The 16272-nt window shown below is 42.2% G+C and overlaps 1 protein-coding gene across 9 annotated transcripts in view; it reads left to right on the forward strand.

Annotated features, from left to right (window-relative positions):
• ERC1 (ELKS/RAB6-interacting/CAST family member 1) overlaps positions 1-16272 on the forward strand; it is a 246477-nt gene that overhangs the window by 61641 nt on the left and 168564 nt on the right. For 6 of the 9 annotated variants that reach the window (XM_066184266.1, XM_066184269.1, XM_066184270.1 and 3 more), the window contains exons 4-8: positions 2495-2569; positions 4543-4698; positions 6493-6576; positions 8357-8524; positions 14461-14628. In XM_066184266.1, coding sequence (XP_066040363.1) covers positions 2495-2569; positions 4543-4698; positions 6493-6576; positions 8357-8524; positions 14461-14628 — 651 coding nt within the window. The remainder of the gene's footprint in view (positions 1-2494; positions 2570-4542; positions 4699-6492; positions 6577-8356; positions 8525-14460; positions 14629-16272) is intronic. The other 3 variants (XM_066184268.1, XM_066184273.1, XM_066184275.1) reach the window with 1 other exon arrangement.

A 16272-nucleotide genomic window follows, 5' to 3' on the forward strand; every position in this document is an offset into this window, starting at 1 on the left:
AATGAAGGAGTCGTTGAACATATGAAAGCAATAAAAATATAAAGGGGATTTATTTGTATGAGCCACCCTTTGTTATAGTAATTGAATTTGCACTCAAATGTGCAAAGACGCTGAATTTTACTAACCTGTGAGGGAACAATAGCAGTTACATAAGAAAGTTCTCAATGTGTGGAAGTAAAGGAAAAATCCTGTATTACTTTATCAGAATGGATAACCGAGGAGTGAGGGACTGGGTTCCTGTTTTTCTCATCCTGATGTTTGTGGGTGGCCCTGCGTTCTTAACTATCGCACACAATCCTGTTTTGCGGGTTCAAATCTTCATTTTCATCCCTCTGTGGGGCGTGTGTCCCCAGCAGGATCTGAACACACCAGAGACAGGATCCATTGGTAGATTAGGACAGGGATGCAGCCTGAATTTCCTACTTCAGGAGGGATCCGTGCTCTGCTTCCCTTCAGCAATCTGTGCTCCAGAGAGGCTGGGGCTGCCTGCAGCTTTCTTTCTCAGGCTCTTCAGGATCACGGGCATGGTGCCAAAGCGAAGCCCTTCCTGTGCTGTCAGGAGCTGGGAGGTGTTATTTTTCAGCAGGTTATGTCATCCAAATCACAGTGGAATTGCTGAGGGTGAGGGAAGTAGGACGTTTCCTGTGCTGAGGTGCAGAGCATCACTTCAGGCAGGGGAGCTCCAGGCATTGCTCAGGAAGGAGCTTGGAGGGATTTTCTCTTTGGGAAAACCCTGAGCACTGGTGGAAGCAGACACTGGTGCTCACCTGTATCCCACCCATCCCAATTCCACAGCAGGAGCTGATTTTATATCCTCAGGTCAGAAACAGTGTCTCTGCACAAGTGGAAATTACCTAACTGCTGAAATAAAAAGAATACAGTGTCCAAAAGAGATCTATGGCATGTTGAATTTGACCTTCTTATCCTTTGTTTCCTCAGTTGCTAAAAGCTCACAAGAGTTGGTTTTCATTTCTTTGAGCCAATCCATTTTGGGAATGTAGGTGCAGGTAAAGAGAATAATAATGGTGTTGCTCCACCCTTTTCTGTGTGGTGCCAGCAGCATTTGTGCAGAGGCTCTCAGGCTTTCTCTTGACTCTAGGAGAAACAAATATATTTAGATGGCTTTTCAGGTTTGTTTGGTTTTTTTTCAGGAGGATTGTTTTATTTCAGAGAATGCCACTGTACACTGCAGACACACTTGTAAAAATAGCTTCTCAGAAAAGAACATATTTAAAACCAGACACACCTTCTATTGGATTTTCTTGTTATTTCCATTCGCAGGCATCAACTTGTGCAAATGGTCTGATGCCAGACTTGTGCAAGACTCTTGTGGCCCTTGTCATGTCTCAGCACATTCCAGTCTTGCTCATTCAGAGCTGTGTAAGAGCTTCACAATCTCAAAGTAGTGTTTTCAGTGTTTTTGAAAAGCACTGTGCAAACTCTGCCTTTTTCATTGAAATAATTAATCGTGTGGAGATAATTGCATGGGTGACCGCCATACAGAATTTTAACTCTTCACCACGTCTATTGAAAATAAAAATTTGTGGGTGGCTCTTGGGATTTGTCTTTCAGGTGTTTAAGGGGAGTGGATGAATAAACTGTGTGTCTGCACGTAACACAATCCATTGTTAGGTTAACTGGCATCACAGTTTGTGCTCTGTGGGCACCAAAGTATTTTTCTGGCGTGTAAGATTCACATTCCTGCAGTTAACACCAGAGTGTCCCGTAAGGACAACTCTGTTTGAAGACAAAGAGTGAAAAAGAGTGTTAGTAGATTCTATATTTCTCCTCTTTTTACACCTGTTGGCTCGAAAGCCCAGCTTTATTTGACAGAACAAGTTGTTTCAGCTTTCTGTAATTTTATCCCTTAGCTAGCAGTTTGAAGCGTGACATTTCTGAATTGACATCACCAGAAATCTCACGTGGATTTGTATCCTGCTGCCTGCATCCCCTGGGCCTCTAGAGCAATGCGCTGGACAGGAGTGTATTTCCAGGTGTGCTCCAGGCCAAGAGCCTTCAGAAAGATTTTCATCCTGTACAGTTAAATGTTGCCACTCTGGGGTAAAAAATGCTGGAAAAAGAGAGTGAACTACTTGTGGAAATTGAAACCAGAGTCTTGGTGTTTTCAGCGAGCCTCTAGTCCAGTGTATTATGTGTGTGTCTTCCGTGAGACGCTGTCAGGAGTTCAGATTAGTTTAGCAGGCAGGTGATAGAGCTTTGTAGTAAACCCAGCTGTCATTTCAAGTGTATTTTCAGTGAGAGGGTAGTCAGAGGTGCAGTTTGTGCTGTGCCTTTTTAACTCAGGCTGGGATTCTGTTGAATGAGCTCTTGGCAATCCTTTCTGCGATATGAGAAGTGATAAAACGTGTGAGCTGGCAGCATCAGAAAGCAGCACTGAGTTATGCTCTGCATGATAAAGAGAAGCTTCTGGTGATGATGTTTGTGCTGGGGCCCTGGCATTGGTGTAACTCCTGCTTTCATTCCCGCTCTCCAGGAAATCCATCGGCGCTTCGACAGCGCTCCCGACACGGCCAAGACCAAGGCTCTCCAGACTGTCATTGAGATGAAGGTAATGCCTGTGCGTGGGCAGCAGCAGCATTTGTGCTCTGCAAAATGGGTTTTCGTGTGAAAGGTGACTCCACCTTTGCTTCTGTCAGTCTTGTAATGTAAAATAAGTATATTTTTATACTGTTTTATTGTCTATCACCGAAGAGTCAGATGCAGTAGAAACTTGTCTTCTGTCTGCCTGCAGCAGCAGCACACAGATTTCTTACGGTCCAACCAAAAGTTCATTATATTACAGGAATGGGAATGATAGATTAATATGAAAGATTTGTGAGATTTTATGATGTGGGTTCTTGTCTTTTCATGTTATCAATGTTTGAAATAGTGCTTTACATCCTGTGTATCAACAAAGTTAGCAAACCCCACTTAAAGGATGGGTCATACAGCTAGAAATATGCCTGTGTGCCATCATAAACCAGCCTTTCTAGATGAATTTCTGATTGAATTCTTAAGCCATTAGCTTAAGTGTTTAATGGACTGCTGGCAGTTGGCCAAGAGCTCAGGAGCCACAATCAAGTGTGTGGTTTACACAGCTTTATGCCATCATATTTCATATTGTATTGCTCATAAAGTACATCGGACAGGGTTTGGACAAATAGAGTTGAAAAATTAGAAACCGTATTTGCAAGCTGTTCTTTCCCATTTGGGATCCATCCTTTTTATTTTATTTCCCTTCCTTTTTTCTCCTGCAGCTTTTTTCCATTCTGTGTCAGTGTTTTCCTTGTTTACATCCCATCTTTCTACTCTGAAGCCTTTCATCTGCTGTCACTCTTTTATTAGTCATCTTTGTGGTCCATAGTAATGAAAACTAATTGACCATCTGGTTACATTAAGTGTCTTTACTTTGAAAAGAGAAGCACAGAGGGATTTCTGGGAAATGATGTGAGCACTGAAACAAAATACCGTTGTCAATTTCAACATACCACTTCACCTTACTACCTCCGTGTTTTTGTTGCAAAAATCTACTGTATCGATTTTTAAATTCAGTATCAAACATTAAGCAGGAGATCCAATTAGATCTTCATAATGATGCTTTTAAAAAATCTCATCTCATGTATGAAAATATATGTAAAAATGAGATTTTTGTTTGGCTGCGCTTTGCTTATCAGACAATGAAAAGGTCAGAAAGGTTTTGTTTGTGAAAGTCTGTAGTTTAGTTTTAGATCAGCTCTGCTTTCAGGAAGGACTAAATATTTTGGGGAAATGAACTAAGAAAAAATAGACTGCTTTAAGGGATTATAGTTCCTAAATACATATCCATGAGTGAGTGTGCCTGAAGCTCTGTGTGCTGTGTGGATCTGCTCTTGCTGCTCCTAACACAAAAGACTTCTAAAGGAACAGCAAACCAGGTACGCTGGATGAATACCTCTGATCATCCTGCAAAAGTAGGAGGATAATGATGGATCGACTTTGTTTTTCCAGATGGTTATTTTTAACCCACTGAAATGTTTGATACCTTGTCCGTATGAGCCAGAATCCTTTACTGCTTTATCCAGTCAAAAATAGATAGTTGCACGTTTTCCTTCCTTCTGGTGCTTTGCTGCTCCCCATTTGTGACCCCACTTGAATTAACTGGTGGCACAAACCCAATTTTTTGCCATTCTTGCAGTCACATTTTGCTGTCCGTTCAGTTGGAATTAAATGTCTCTGGTTTGTGCTGGCTTTGAACAGGCAACTTTTCTTCACGTTCCTTTATTTGTTCATCCTTCATGGTATTCCTGCCCTGCCCCATGTTTTCTTTCAGTACTGAACTCTTGCTTTCCTTGAAAGGTAAAAAATAAATGGAAAAATGAGTGTCTGAGCACTCAAATGTAAAGAGTTGGACACTGATTCCTCTAAGAACTTCCTAAGTAAATTTCAGGGGCATGTAATTTCTTGGACCTGTATCTCCTTTTGTTTTGCTACAGCAAAACGAATTTTGCATTAATACATCCCTTAAGTGTGTGTGTCTTTCCCCACCTCCTGTAATCCCTTCAGGACTCCAAGATCTCCTCCATGGAGCGTGGCCTGCGGGATCTGGAGGAGGAGATTCAGATGCTGAAGTCCAACGGAGCCCTGAGCACGGAGGAGCGCGAGGAGGAGATGAAGCAGATGGAGGTGTACCGTAGCCATTCCAAATTCATGAAAAACAAGGTACTGGGAGATCAAAGGACAGCCCTGTGTTCAGCTGAGCTCAGGGAACTGGGGAGGGAAATGTTCCTGCTTTAGCTGGGAGGTGTGGTCTGGGTTCCCAGGCAGATGCTGGGAAACAGAATGGATTTAATACCTGCCGTGAAGCCACTAAAATAACTTAAAAATATTTAAGAACATTTGAAATTCCAATTTGAAAATATTGTAATGGTGTTTCAGTAAGATCTGTAGGCCAAGTTCTCCTTTTATCGTCACACCTGATTTTCTTTTCTCTCTCTTCTTCTCTTCTGTGTTTATTTTTAGACCATTGCTAATCCATTATTGGTTTTATTTGGTCTAAAGTCTTTCCAAAGGTAGTTTGTTGAAAAAAGGACGTTTCTTTTTGCAGCTGCTGTTTGGCCTTTTCATTATATAAGAGCTGAGAAGAGTGTGAACTGTCACAGTGCTGGCCTTCCCTTCCACTCTCCTTCCAATAGTGGGGTCAGCGTGAGAATAGAGTTCCAACACTACTGACATGAATTATTTCTCTTGTTTGGAATACAGGACAAATGCAGCAGTGAGAGGTGTTGGTCCTCAGGTGTAAAGACACACACTGGCTATTGAATTGTCTGTAGGCAAAAGTCAATCCATTCTTTGTTTCTCAGTCCTTCAGTGGCTCCTAACATTCTTTAGCGAAGGTTCAGGCCCTCTTGTCCAGTAAATTTAAGTCCGTTGTGAGCAATCCTGCCTTTCTTAATCAGCTTTTGTGTCCTCCCTGCAAGCAGTGTACAAACCCTGGAAGGGAGGCTGAGAATGACTCTGCTGGTGCTGAGCAATTGTAACCCACTGCATTTGTCCTACTTGAAATTATTGGTCAAAGAAGGAATGCTGGATGAAGTGTCTGGGAGAGAGCGGCATTCCTTGCCCCAGAGGAGATCTGTGTACTGAGAGTGTGTTCCTTCCTCTAGCCTCACACCAGCTCACTGAAACACCTCCAGATAAATCCCTCTGTTCTGCTTTTGCTCTTTATCCCACTGGGTTGCTTCTAGGAACTGAATTCCTTCAGTTCCCTAAATTTTATCAAATGCTCAATAAAATCCCACTGGATTGCTTCTAGGAATCATTTGAACTGATTCCCTGCTCCAGTTCGGAATGGGGAGGAGATTAGAGCACCACTTCTTTCCATCTTTTCCTCTTTGTTTCCTTCTTTCATGGTTAGCAAACTCTTCAGTTTCCCCTTGTCCTCTCCCTCTGTGGATCTATAGGTCTGTTCAGCTACTTGATTTCCGCCCCTCCTCTGTCTCCTGCTCTGCTCACTTATTTTCCTGCAGAAATATTGTTCCTTTTTGGTATCTGTTTGCTCATGACTCATGGCCATCTCCAGTCCTGACATCTTGCTGTCTTACCTTGTTCTGTAATTGCACAGCATTTATTTTTTCAGTGCTGTATTTTATAAGTAATTTGTGGCTGTATCTCGACAAATAAGATGATTTCTCTCAAGCTGAAGCGTGTCCTTTTTCCTGTTGTGATTTCCCTATGAACTGCAGTTTCAAAGCCATTGGGAGAAGTGCCACATACTTGACATAGGTAAACATAACCATAAGTATACATCTTCTGTTTCATAATCAAATTCTTGTCTGGCAGCCTAGATGAAGTGACACAGACATGAAACCTTTGAGAAGACTTAATGAAGAATGGAAGAGAAAATGAGTGACCAGTGTTGATCCTTCTGTTTAGTTCTGTGTCACTTTCAGTTACTTGGGCTGACTGGAAGCTGACAAATAATAAATATTTAAAAGCATAACAATGTCGTGACAGGTAGAGCAACTGAAGGAAGAGCTAAGTGCCAAAGAGGCTCAAGGGGAGGACCTGAAAAAAAGAGTGACTGGTCTCCAGAGCGAGGTCTCTGCAGTAAGATCTCTCTTGTGTGTGCAGTGGCCATTCACTGGGGCTTGCTGCCTCTTCTGCCTTTCTTCTCTTGCCTCCTTCATCACCTGATTTAACAAGCAGAACTAACAGCCTGCTCAGCCTTGTAGCTGCCTCTTTGTCCCCATGGTTTTGGTGTCCATAAATAACATCTGTGTTTGTTTTGTTGCTGTTGTTTAACGGTATGAGCTGTTTGAGCAATAACATACTCTCCTGTACTGAAGCAAACTTTCAGAAGCATTCAGCACCCATCTTGGGGACAGAGATTTGCTTTTCCTAGAAAGGAAAACTTATTTGAAAACTTGTGTTGAACCCTCTTAACATTGTTTCACAAAAGATAACAAAATCTGGATGCTGAACGCTTTTAAAGCTGCTCCATTTTAGCAGCATGAATTTAGGTTCTTCCTTTGCTGTGAAGTCAGAGTTTCACTCAGAAGAGTGGACATGGTTTCTCATCAAGAAGAGAGGTGTGAGCCCTTGATGCTGCCTTTACTTCTCCTGCAGTGTGGATGGTGTGTGCTGGGTTCTCTGAAGAGCTTTGGCACTGTGGCCTTGCAGCTCTGAAATGGGAGACAGGAACCTTCCTGTAATGAAATGCGGTGAACATCCCTTCTGAGATGAGCCCCCAAACAATCTGTCTTTTTGAGAAAGTTCTCCTCTGATTCAGGCTACCTACCAATTGAGAAAGTTTGTGTCATCTGAGGTTTTTTAAGGAGGCTGTTCAGTTTAGGTCCTCCAGAGAAGATAACCAGCAGTGAAGAGTTCAGCTCTTGCAGCAGGTGTTCTGTGCCTGGCAGTGCTGTGAGCTGGTGGCAGCAGAAATTGTGCTGCTGACATCAATACCTGGGTGGTGAAGTGAGATAGGGGGCAGAGTCATCCTCTGTGCATATTTGCCTTTAGTAATATAAAAAAAAAAACAAAACAAAAAAACCCCACCAAAACACCCTAGCAGGTTTGATTCATGTAAACAGTGGACTATTGAGTATTTCTATAAATTCTTATTTACCTTCTCAGTGTTCCAGTTAATAAAATGAGTTTGAGAGGGTTTTTTGAGAGGCATCTCCTCCTCCTTTCTCATTCCCTTGTGTACACTGTTTCACTGGAACACAGGAGTCCTTGATTACATATTTTGAATAATTTTAATACTCTTTGGTAAAGAGTTTCCTTCCTTTAATTGCCCATTATTGAAACAGTGTTGTCAATATAAAACTGCATTTACCCAAGCTTTTTTTTTTCTTATTTATTTCTACAAGCATGTGCATTTATTCTAATCAAAAGCTTTAAAAATAATTATAAATTATACTATTATTTCATTCATGTGCCATGTTTCCAAACATGGACAGTGATTTGGACAATTTTTTAATCTGGTGTTGCCCTTTAATTTCTGTTTCGAAGCACTGGACAATGTACTTTTGGGGGTAGGGATTTTTTTTTTTTTTAGTATCACAAACAATTGTTCAAGTTAAGAAAAGGAAAACTTCAGTTTTAGAAATGCATCCACCTGTGCTATGCAACATGTAGCAGTAAAGTATTGCTATTCTGTGAGATTGGAAGCAAACCAGAAAAGTTGGTCACAAACTTGGACTTAAAACTACTTTTAGACTTCCCTGTCATCTTTTATTAATTTTTTTCCCTCAGGCTTAATAAGAATTGTCCTGAGTGATGATTTTAGCTAATATCATTGCTTTATTTTTCTCATTTTTTACTGTTTGGCTTTTTTTAAATAATAATCCTTTCCCCCCCTGCGTGTTCCCAGATCGGGCAGGTGAAGCAGGAGCTGTCCCGCAAGGACACGGAGCTGCTGGCGCTGCAGACCAAGCTGGAGACCCTCACCAACCAGTTCTCTGACAGCAAGCAGCACATCGAGGTGCTCAAAGAGTCCCTGACAGCTAAAGAGCAGAGAGCTGCCATCCTGCAGACCGAGGTGAGGTGGGCACTTCTCTCCTTGCTGGTAGAGAGAAAACCCCACGGTTTATTCTGTCCTTGGCGTGTACAGTCCCACAGCCATCCAGGGCTGCTTGTTCTCAGCACTCTGGTTCTTTGGTTCTCTGGGCCAGGGGCTTGATCTAAAGACAAATATGTGTGCAGAAGTGCGTGGCTGAATGAGAACTCGCAATGCCTGAGCTGGGGGGGTTTGTTTGCAGTCGCCTTGTAGCTAGAGAAGAAAAAGGAAGATGATTCCAATAAACACTCTGCACAGGCTTCACCATTACTGGCAGCATGGCCAGGAACTCTTGCTTGTAAGCTTGTGCTTGCCCCTAAAACATGGACTTTCATGGTTTATGCTGCATATTCCAAGGGAAAGGTATTTTCTAAACTGTGTTTTGATGACAAATGCTTAATAGATTCTCACATTACGTCAGAGCCAGGCGTATATCTGACCATCAAACAGGTAATAAATGTAGTATAAATGTGTTGCTTCTGGACATTCTTGAAGAGCAGGCATGAAATGTTGTGTGCAGACAGCATTTCACTCCCTGGCTTGGAGAATTGCAGTGTTAGTGGGAGTCCAAAAGATGGCAGTGATGCATCAAAAACTTCGTGTTGTTACGGCTGAAGAGTCAAAGCCAAAGGAGCTGGGAAAAAGGCAGGCAGGAAGTCTGTGGGTGACACTGGGAGAAGGCTCCATATTAAAATAAGAGAACTGAGCTGAACTTTTTACTAATTTAGCTTTCCTTTAGCCAAAATTAGTAAATCTGGGGGTGCTCATGGCCTTGTTGACACGCAGCAATGAAGTTACGTGGTCAATATTTTCTGATGTTCCGGGAATGGCCTTTCTGATTATTCTCAGATTTATGTAGAAGTTGAGATTGCGTTAGTGGGTATAACTGGGAAAGGGTTCCAGTTTCCAATCATAAACCTCCTGTTAAATTTCTTCATTCCTCTTCTCTAATTCAGGAATGTACCCTAGGTTAATACGTGTCTATTTAAAACAAGTATTTAAATTTCAAAATATCTTTGAAGGTAGGTGTTAGGTAAATAACCATTTTCAAAGGTAAAATGCAGGCTTGATCCGTTGCAGTGATTGAAAAGAATATAGATATGTTAAATGTGCAGTTCTGTGACAAACCTACGAAACTAGAAACACACTTCTCACTTTTAAGTAACAAATAGTGCTTTTCTACCCGTGAGAGATTCAGTTCTTGAACAAATTTGCTTTATTAACAAGCTAAAAGACTTCAGTAGAGGGTCATAATTTCAACTGTTGTGGTGGATAAAGATATTTATTCAATTAAAATGTCCAGAATTGAAACAGAGTGTTTAAAACCAAGAAGACTTGGTTCTATACCATCAATAGATACTCTTAAAAGTCACTCAGAACATCTTGATTTTATTTTACCTAAAGGCCAAAGTACTTTAATATAGAAAATTATTCTACTCTTCGACTTGTAATATTACTAAATAATCATTGAGAATATTTGTTCTTCATTTGGCTGCTTCCAAAGGTTTTGTAGCACCAAAAACCAAAGTGGATTCCTCCTTCCAAGAAGATATTTATACTTTTTGAGAGAGAATCTCATCTTTTTTTACCCTTGTTGGCAGAAAGCTCAGCAATGAAATTATCACAGAGTAACCTTTTTGGTGTGTTCACAGGTGATCCTCTTAAGTTTATTGAAAACTTCACAGGATTGAACCATGCTGAGAACATCCAGTGTTGAGATGTTTGCCGTTCATTGCATCCTGTGATGATTTCATTTTTTCGAAGGAAAGGCTGTCTTTCCATAAAAGGGTTTTCTTTGGGAATGAGGTAGGAATGTGAGGTCCTGCTCGGATTCACTTTCTGGCAGCCCTGGTCACTGTTAGAACACAATTAGCTCCTCTCCAGACACCTGGAGAGAGTTGTGAGGAGGGAGAGCGCTGCAGTTTTCTGACATACATTGTCAGACCTCTTCAGAGGGGAACAGTTTTTTAAAGCCATATTTAAAGAAACATTTTCAAAGAAAAGAGAATAACCTCCAGAAGCCTCTACCTCTTACTTAGTCTTCTGTCAAAGACCCTGCTCGCAGGTGGGGGAAGTGTTGATCTGATGTCTCAGAGATGGACTTGCCACCTGCCGCACCAGAGCTACCAGTGTTTCTCTGCAGGGCTCTTGGGTGGAGAGGATATTGTGGTTAACTTCTCAATTGGTGCAGAGACCTCTAAAAATAGCTCTAAAATTGTGCGGTCACTTTGTAAACAAAACAAAAAAATGGGCCAGTATTTATGCTGGAATTCAGGCTTTATCCATATAAAGTTTTCACCCGGTGAGTCCTTCAGCTTAGGTCAGTGCCAGAAGTTCTGTGGCTTCAGTGGGAAGTTGCATTAACCAGCGAGAATGTTCTCCTTTATTTTTGTATACTGCCCAAGCTGGCATGGGTCTGTAATTGGTCTGTTCCTATGGCAAACTCACATTAATATTCAGTGGAAAAAATGCATCTAATCATGTGGAAGTTTTTATTTGCTTTGAATGTCTCATTAGAACATAAGAATTCATGAAGAGTTCGCTCTCATCTACAAACCAGCCTGGATATTGCTGCAATTGGTATAAGGAGGTGAAGAGCCAACTCTAATCTAGTTAAAAAGAAAGATCAATGTCAAAAATAGAGAATTAAATTAAGTCTTGTGAACTACCACTGCATTCAAATCAGTCAATAAACATAGCTTTAAAGTCTTAATTACAGACTGTGCAATCAGTGAAAAGGCTTAACTCCATTTTTGGATTTCTATCTGTTTGCCAGTTAGTAATGGAATGTCACGAAACTGATCCTTTTTAAAATGTGCTCATACTCGAGACTTCACCTAACAACAGCTACAGTAGGGAAAAATCAATCTCACCTCACATACCAATTTTAATTTCATGTCTCTGTGCATTTCTCAGTGATCTTTGAGTTCTTAATGCTGACATAGAATTACTTCAACATCTGCTTTAGGAAGTGGCTGGCTCCTGCTGGAAACCTTTGCAGGCTCTGAGCACACATTTCAGGATTGGTATTCCATCTGTTCCTTCTGCTGCCTCTGCTGCAGTCACACCTACAGAGAATTCAAGCTGAAATTCAGAATTTTGCTGTTACAGAGCAGCTGGGGCTTGGATGTGGGACAGGGGAGGTTGGACCTTTCGATACCACTGAGTGGTTTGGGTCGCTGATCCGGATTCTGGGTCAGCCATGGTTTGAAAACAGGTGACAGGCAGATGAGAATCACTCAGGAAAAGGGTGGCATGCTGTTTTTTCTGGGCACCACTGACATTTTCTTCAACCCAAGTGGGAATCACCAGGGTGGGAATAGCCTGCTTGCTACTGCATAGCGGAGATGATGATAAAATCCAGAAAAAACCCTTGTTTTCAGTCTCAGTTCTATTAACGCAAGCTCCTGAAACTCCTGAGCACAGTGAGAAGCACAGCGAGGTCTGAAACCCACTGTGGACTTCTGAAAATGTAAATGATTTCCTTATAGTCTGGGAATATTCTGAAAGCTAAGACTGTCATTACAGAATTCAAGATCCTAAAAAAGGCTTAGGATGAGATTTATGTTAAATATTATTTCATTTATTGTGCTTATTCTGGTAGTAATTGGAGGTACTAATGGCCTAATTTTCCTTAGAAATTTGGACTTCTGCATGTTTAATGTGTGGCTGACGTTTCATGTGTGACACATTGAGAACAGAGACATGGAATGTTATTCACGGCAGTGCAGGACTGGGAGAGCAGTGAGGTTAACCCAGGGTTCACACAAAACCATCCAAAACACAGAATTCAGGAGAAGGGGCCTCAGCACCTCAGCAGTGTTGGCCTGATCGTTTCCATGGACTCAGAAAATCCTGAGCTGACCCTGTTGAAGTTGGCATCACCTGCCTCCCACAGCCCTCGCTTCTTGTCACCGTGGGAGGATGCCATGCATAAACAGAGCTGACATGGATAAACAGGGGCAGTGTTCTGCCAGGAATAGTGCTGAGGTGATGCTTGTGTGTCCTGCCAGCCTTTGAAAATCCTTCTGAAAGTGTTTTCTGCAGTTTCCCAGGCAAGGACCTCACACAAATAAAACCAGCAATGCAATTTGCCCCAAACCATAAGCTAATACAGAGTTCAAAGAGAATAATCATTCAGAAGATGGAAAGCATTCTCTGGATAGATTTCTATTTGCAGATGTTCTCTTTTCACTAACAGTGTGCTGTGGGCATCTGGACTGTCTCAAATGTTTTGCAGCACAACTGTTGAGAGCATGTGGATTTCCTTGTGAGGGAGATTTTCAGTTTCCCTTGAAGGATTAATAAAAGCGACTCTTAGCTTTAATATCAAAGATTCCCAGGGAAGAACATACCTAATCAATCTGCAGAGCTGTGTGTTTTAAAGGCGAGGACAAAGCGTGATCCACCTGCTAAACCTTTCATCACAAACACTGTCCATCCTATAAATCACACTTGGGTAGGTCCTGGTACTCCAATCTCCCCGCAGATCACACCCCATGCCCCTCTTGCTGGGTGAGAGGTCAGGAGTGGGATTTGATAAGGGATGTGTAAGTGAGAAGGCTCCAGACACAGAGGTGGCAGCGCTGATGGGGAGAGCAGGGCAGCTCTGTCCCCGCTGGCAAGGCTCACTGCTCTGTGTGAAAGGAGGCAGACAAAACACCACAGGCTTCTCTGGGTGGAACCCTGAAATGCAGAGCCTCAGAGACAACTTTTCCATTAGCAACTCAAAGTAAAAGGGAATTAGAACAACATGTTAAAACTAAACGTTGCTCAGAATACCGTAAGCAGAGCAGATTCCTAAATCCTTACCCCAGCTGGGGCTGTCCAGCAGTTGTCATCCTTTCACTTCATGTCTCTGCTAGTCTGTGCTGTGCAGAAGGACCAAGAAATTCATTGATCAGCCTGTTTACTCTGTGAGACTGATGTCCCCTAATGGATTCAGCTAACAGGAACCAATTCTGATAGTGTCAAATAAGATTAGCCGCCAAGCTGGCAGATTGGGGCTGTGTGTGAATGCTGAGTGGATAGGGGTCAGTGCCTTTCTTTGGGCATCCTGAGCAGGTTGGTGGTGTTGGATTTCGTGCTCCACAATAGTCTTTGAGATTAGCCTGTGCTCTGCGGTGACCTTACTCTTCTCATCAAATTTGTATTCAGGTAGCTCTGATTCCTTCTCCCATTTCCTTTGTCTCGTGAGCTCTGTTTCACATATGGAAGAGAAATGCAGAAGGAAAAGCAAAAGATGCTCAGCATGCAGTTTTGAAGTTCGAGGTCAGCGCAGAGTTTCCAGAGTGTGTTTCTAAATTCACTCAGGCCACGGGAGCTCTAAGTGTGTTTGTGCGTCCAAATTGCACCCGCAATATCCTGTACTGTGTCATTTGTTCAATTTTACCTTTAATATCAAACTGCATGCTGTGGAAAACACATTCTATTTAAACTATTACTTTGCTTTTTAAGCCAAAATATTCTTAGCCATCCTAAGGTAACCTCTTTCCAGTTGGGATCTGCAGTGGCTGCAGAGAGCTCTGCTTTCTTTACCTTCAGGCTCAGCTACTCCTGTGATTAAAGCCTAGAATGTAAAGTGACACTCCGGTACAACGAGTCAATGTTTATTCTCTGATTATTAGTATTGTTTCAAATAAAGTTTGAAATGGGAGAGTATGATTTGAGGTTTTCCAGGAAGGAGCATTGTTCTCGTGTAGTTGGGAGTAACAAGGTTGATTATTTTTACTGTTTAGTCTCCTGTCACTTGTGATAACAGTTTTATCCCAATCTTACGTAGGTTGAATTGTTGAAGAAAGGGCTGTCAGACTTCTGAGCCTGTTTGCAATATTTCCCCTGTGGCAGTGTGGTTTAACTGCCCTGAAGCTGGTGTCCCTCAGTGCTGAGCAAACCTTGTTCTGCATTTCTGGGTGCAGGTGGACGCGCTGCGGTTGCGCCTGGAGGAGAAGGAGACCATGCTGAACAAGAAGACAAAACAGATCCAGGAGATGGCAGAGGAGAAGGGCACTCAGGCAGGAGAGATCCACGACCTCAAGGACATGCTGGAGGTGAAGGAACGCAAGGTGAACGTTCTCCAGAAGAAGGTAAGGGTGCAGAGCTCTGAGACAAACACCTCTGGTGCGTCCCAGTTTCCAGGGCTGTCAAAAGTCTGAACTGGAATGTGCATTTACATTCTGGAGATGAATGTTCCAGTCCAGTGATGTATTGGGGATATGGTGAAGGATGAATTTGCTTGAATTTTTGACAAAAAGTCGTAATTCAGAACAGAGGCTGTTGCCTTTCAGTGATTGCGTGTGCTGCTTTGGCTTCCATTTTAATATTAGCATTTTGAAAAGGGCACATCATCTGAAAAATCAATCCCTTCCCAGGCAGCACCTTCGCAAAGCCACGCTGATGTGGAGCACAGGGCACTGGCTGATCATGTCTTCAGTGTGTGACTGAGTCAGGGAGGGGTTGGACCAGCAGGAGCAATTGGGATGATTTCTCTGTAACCTGCTTGGGAAGTTTGTGAGGAGCTTGGTGTAACTTTTGTTAGAAGTGCTGTATTATCATCCTTAATATTCCTTGGGAAGTGCTAGAATGGGATAATCAGACTATCCTTCACATCTTTTTGGATAAGAAAATGCAGACCTTATCAGTGACCTGGGGGAGGTCTGGGTAAGGAAACATGGAGACACTGTCAGACAAATTAGAGAGGTTTCCCAAAGGGCATTGAGTCCTAGGGCAGTGGATGTCATTATGGATGATTGTTGGCAGGTTGCACACTCAATATATCCCAGTTTTCCTCCACACGGGGTAAAAAGAGAGAAATGCGTGCGCTGCAATAAATTTTAATTTGTAGAATGTTTTTTTCTCTGTATCTTTAAAAAGCTGTTCTTGGAGCTCTTATTCAGTGTATTAGGCTGAGGATGTGGGGGTTTTTTTGTTCTTTTTTTTTTTTATTCCTAGACCTTTAAACAATTCTGCAGAATTCTTGCGATATTAATAGTTCAGACTATTGATTAATTTCTGACGCCTGGCCAATGCCTTTTCTTCTTGTCTATAACCATAAATCACGAGGGTTTAGGTCATGTTCAGCTCTGTTACAAACGTCACATGGGAATGGAAGTTCAGACATGGATTTCAGCCATAAATAAGTCATTAATTATTCTAGCAGAGCCCTAATTCCAAGTCTTCATGGTCTCATTTTTTTATGTACCGTTCATCTTTTTTGGAAACACAGATTTCTGATTTTTGTGCTGTGTTTCTTTTTGTTTTACAAAATTGGTCGTGCACCTCCAGACCCAGATTGAGATCCCAGCTGGGTGTTTAACCAAGAGGTGGGGACCTGACCTTCGTAAATGTTAAATCTCACTGGGGTTGTTTCATTTCCATTCACTCTTACACTGCTTTTTCACACGTTTTCTTGCCCTACTTGACACTTGAGAATGATCTTTCATTAGGTCATTTGTAGGCAGCTCTAAAGGTCCTCTTTTTTAATGCTTGTGTTTTTGAGACCGCTGTCATCCATAGTGAGGCGGTTTCATCTTGTGTCTTCATGCACCTCACCTGTTTGTTCAGGACTGTTCCCTGCTGCTTTCAGGTAAAAGTTCCTGGTCTCTTCAGGCTGGAAAGAAAGGAGCCAGGCTTTTAACTGTGACAGCTTTGAGGTCCTGTTCTCCTGGGTAGCTCCACTGAGGATAAAGAACAACACTGCCGTAACAAACTGCAGTTTGTGGTGTTCTCTA

Source organism: Chamaea fasciata, unplaced genomic scaffold (genome assembly GCF_029207755.1).
Source record: "Chamaea fasciata isolate MVZ Bird 193981 ecotype frontalis unplaced genomic scaffold, bChaFas1.0.hap1 SCAF_5, whole genome shotgun sequence".
NCBI lineage: Eukaryota > Metazoa > Chordata > Aves > Passeriformes > Sylviidae > Chamaea > Chamaea fasciata.